A 3,681-nucleotide genomic window follows, 5' to 3' on the forward strand; every position below is an offset into this window, starting at 1 on the left:
TATCCACAACCTGGTCTGCGAAAGCGAAGCGGGCGACAGGAGAGGCGGCGGAGCCGCGGGTCGCTCGGCCAAGATCACCGCCCTCGTGAAAGCGGGCGCAGACGTCGACCGGCTGACTGACGACCGGATGAGCCCCGTGATCCTCGCCGCCATGAAGAGCAACCAGGAAAGCGCCAAGGCTCTGCTAGATCTGGGTGCCGACACATCGATAAGGCTACCCGATGGTCTCGATATCTCGCTCGCTGCCGCCTCTCGAGGGTGCGTGCTGATTCTCCGCAAGCTGATGAGCCTCGGCTTCCCAGCCCGGGACTGGGTCAGGAGGTTTTCCATCACCGTGTCCCTGGCCAAGGAAGCATGGAAAAAGCGCATCTATCAGGGCTGCCACGCCCTACACATTGCCGCGCTCAATTGCCAGGTTGGGTCTTTGCGCTTCTACCTGGAGGAACGTCTGATCCCTGTCGGGGACCCGTGCTTCGACCACAAGATGACGGCGCTGCACTTTGCAGCTATAGGCGGCGCCAGCGACGCAATCCGCTATCTTGTCGCGCAGGGCGCCGACATCAACGCGCCTGATGTCACCGGCCTCACCCCCTTGCACGTCGGCGTCCAGGCCAGGCATCCAGACTCGGTCAGGACCCTGCTCAGCCTCGGCGCCAACAGGGCCCTCCGCGACCGCGAGGGGAGGACGCCGTTGCTTCTGGCGATCCAGTGGAACGTGCACCTCTGCTATAACCTTCTCAAAGAGGACGCTTCACAACCCAAGACCGACGTGGACTCGAAGCAGCCGACAGAGGGCCAAAGCAGCTCCTCGGCCAGCGCTGTCCTGCCGGCGGCGCGGCTAGCCAAGGCCACAAGATACATGGCTGAGGCGCTTGAGAACTCGGTCATGATGGGGGACCTAGGCGCGCTGTCGTTCGTGCTCCAAGACGGCTGCCCCGCGGACGCGACGATGCCTTCGTGCGGGGAGTGCAGCGCCCTGGGGCTGGCCGTGTGGACGGCAAAGTACCCCGTCGTCAAGTTCCTGCTGGACAGGGGAGCTCGGCGCTTCACCACGCGCTGCCAAAAGCACAGCTTCCTCAAAGTTAGCGCTCTGTTCGAGGCCGCGGTCCTCCGGCCGCAGGCGCCGCACTGCCTCGCGCTCATCCTGGACGCGGCGCTCAGGGACGGGACCAACTGGCTCAACTCGCACTTTACGCCGCTGCACATCGCCGTGCAACAAAGCAACCTCGTCAGTGTGAACATCGTTTTAAAGCATATTGCTTCGAACGCTGCTGCATACCGGTAAGTAGCTCGCTCATCCGCCGACGCGTAATGCCTAGAGGCATAAATTTCAGTATACTAACCGCCCGCGCGGCTTGCTCCATAGTAAATGGCTCCCCGTCTCCCCTTTAGGCCCAAGCCAGGCAGCTACCGTCGCCTTTGGTGCCGCAAGGCCAGCGGCGGGGGTTGACCCTGTGGTGCGGGAGATTGTAAATCGCCAGGTGAGGTTGCTATTCACCGACGAGTACCACATGGAGCCCACGACGGCGCTGCACATAGCGATAATGAGTGGTTCCGTTGATATAGCGCGCACGCTCGTGAAGCAAGGCGGCGCTGACGTGGATGGGGTCGACTGGGAGCTCTCAACGCCGCTTCACCGAGCCGTTAACAACGGCTTCGGTGCCGGCGTCGACTTCCTCGTGGAGATGGGCGCCTCGACGAACAGGCGTGACCGCAACGGCAACACACCTCTTATGCGTGCCGCGCGGGCCGGCAGGGTTGACCTGTGCCGGCTGCTCATCAAAGGCGGCGCGGATACGACGGTCCGCAACCTCGACAGCATGACGCTGCTGAGCTGCTGCGCCGAAAAGAGCTCCTCGCCGGCGCTTTTCCACTATCTCTCCAGCCCCGAGGTCGGGCTGGACCCCTACGCGCGTGACAAGACCACATACAGCCCGCTGCACGACGCCGTTCTCAACTCGAGCATGACGGCCTACGTCTTTTCCGGGCGCTGGGACTTTGAGCGCGTCGCGTGCGGCGTGGACCTGATCAAGAGCTTCTTCGCCCTCGTCATCGACGACGGCGACGGCCGCTCCCTCCTGCCGCGGCTCCACCGCCGCTGGCCGCGCGCCGAGTGGTCCCGCTACGTCAACGCCTGCCCGCCCCGCTGCCTCAGCCCGCTGTGCCTGGCCGCGGCCAGGGGCTGCTCTGGGAGCTCGGCTGGCTCTTGTACCCCGGCGGTGCCGATCCGGAGCTTGAGGGCTCCGCCGAGGGCACGGCGCTTATGACCGCGTGCTCGCACGGCCGCATCGAGGCCGTCAAGATCCTGGTGCGGAGCGGCGCCCGCGTCGCCTACGTCAAGCGCCCGCCGGGCGAGGACGATGGCGGCGATGGGACGCCCGTCATCCAGAACGCGCTCGAATACGCCAGGGGGTTCCCGGAAATTGTGCGCTGGCTGCTTGTCGGGCGGTACACGGAGCAGGGCAAGATTTCGGACCGCCCGCACGATGCCGCCGCCGCCGCCGCCGCAGAGCTGCGAGGCCGTGCCCGGCCGGCCGAGGGCGTTGAGGGCGCCCCCGGCATCGGTCGGGTGCTGCAGGTGCGGTACGTGCTCACCGGGACGAATCGCGAGTACGGCCGCATGCGCCGAGAGTCGCTGCTGGCGTATTTGCTGCGCACATCGGAGATCAAGCTTTCTCTCAGGGGAAAGGCCGTAGTTCCGTTCGCGGGCCCCAACTGTTGAGCAGCGGTGGCTTTGACGAGTCCCGCAAGGCACATGTCACGGGGATCCCCGTTGGCGAACCGCATTGCTTTTAGCCCGCCAGAAGTGCCTTTTTGACCAGGTCAACAAGTCGCCCAGATGGAGGCCCTGTAAGCCACGTGTTATCCTTGATCAGAAGCTCTGGGAGGGTTGGGAGGGTCAAAGAGGGCCAGGCCGGCCGGCCTCCCGGTACAGAAGACCGAGGGGACCCGGATCAAATGGAGGGAGTAGGGTGTGGTGGCACGGCGCCTTGGGAGTCGCGTAGCCACGTGTGGCGCTGGGGTTAGCCAGTGCGGCTGCACGCACTAGAAAACTCTGCACGGGAATTGAGTGCGAGGCACCAATCCCTTCCCTTTGTTTTTTAGCTTTAAATAGTCAAATCAACGTTGTTTTTGCAGCCTTGTCTCCTCGGCAGCGGTGATCCCCTGACAATTCCGGCCTGCTTTGACATTGGATCTCGGCTTTGCACGGGCTTCTATTTTGAGCGTTGTGTCACGATCAGGGCGAGTAGGCTTCGCAGCCAGGTTCAATTGATGCTATGGACGAAAGACTCTTGAAAAGGTGGTGCGGCGTCTTGTCGCACGGGCTGTTCCACAGCGCGTGCTCACGTGGATACCTGTGGCGCGCGGTCAACTGCCCTGAGCCGTTACATTTGCGAGGCAGACGGGTATTTTGGCCGCTTTTACTGCCAGTTAAGCGGCGGCGGCGACGCGACGAGGCGGCTGAGTGCTCGTGGTTAAGGGAGCGCGTGCCTTGCATGACGAGGTCGTTACGGTAAACCCTCTTGCCACGGCGGCGGGCCGAAAAGGAGCCGTAAGGGGTTGCGAATGCGACGAGACGTGGGGCGTTCCCCGCAGTCCTGTTCGAGGGACGCGGCTGCCCGTCGGATGCGATCGCGACAATGTTCGTATACGCTTGCGCCGAGAGACGTTAGTCCCTTT

The 3,681-nt window shown here is 63.7% G+C and overlaps 1 protein-coding gene across 1 annotated transcript; it reads left to right on the forward strand.

Moving 5' to 3' along the window:
• Positions 1-94: 94 nt before the first annotated feature.
• Positions 95-2,722, forward strand: GGTG_13899 (hypothetical protein; the record flags this gene model as incomplete). The annotated part of the gene is made up of 3 exons (XM_009231823.1): positions 95-1,281; positions 1,400-2,126; positions 2,156-2,722. Exons 1-3 carry the CDS (start codon positions 128-130, stop codon positions 2,720-2,722), a joined length of 2,448 nt encoding a protein of 815 aa, XP_009230087.1. The 5' UTR covers positions 95-127.
• Positions 2,723-3,681: the final 959 nt, after the last annotated feature.

Source organism: Gaeumannomyces tritici (assembly GCF_000145635.1).
Source record: "Gaeumannomyces tritici R3-111a-1 unplaced genomic scaffold supercont2.74, whole genome shotgun sequence".
Taxonomy (NCBI): domain Eukaryota; kingdom Fungi; phylum Ascomycota; class Sordariomycetes; order Magnaporthales; family Magnaporthaceae; genus Gaeumannomyces; species Gaeumannomyces tritici.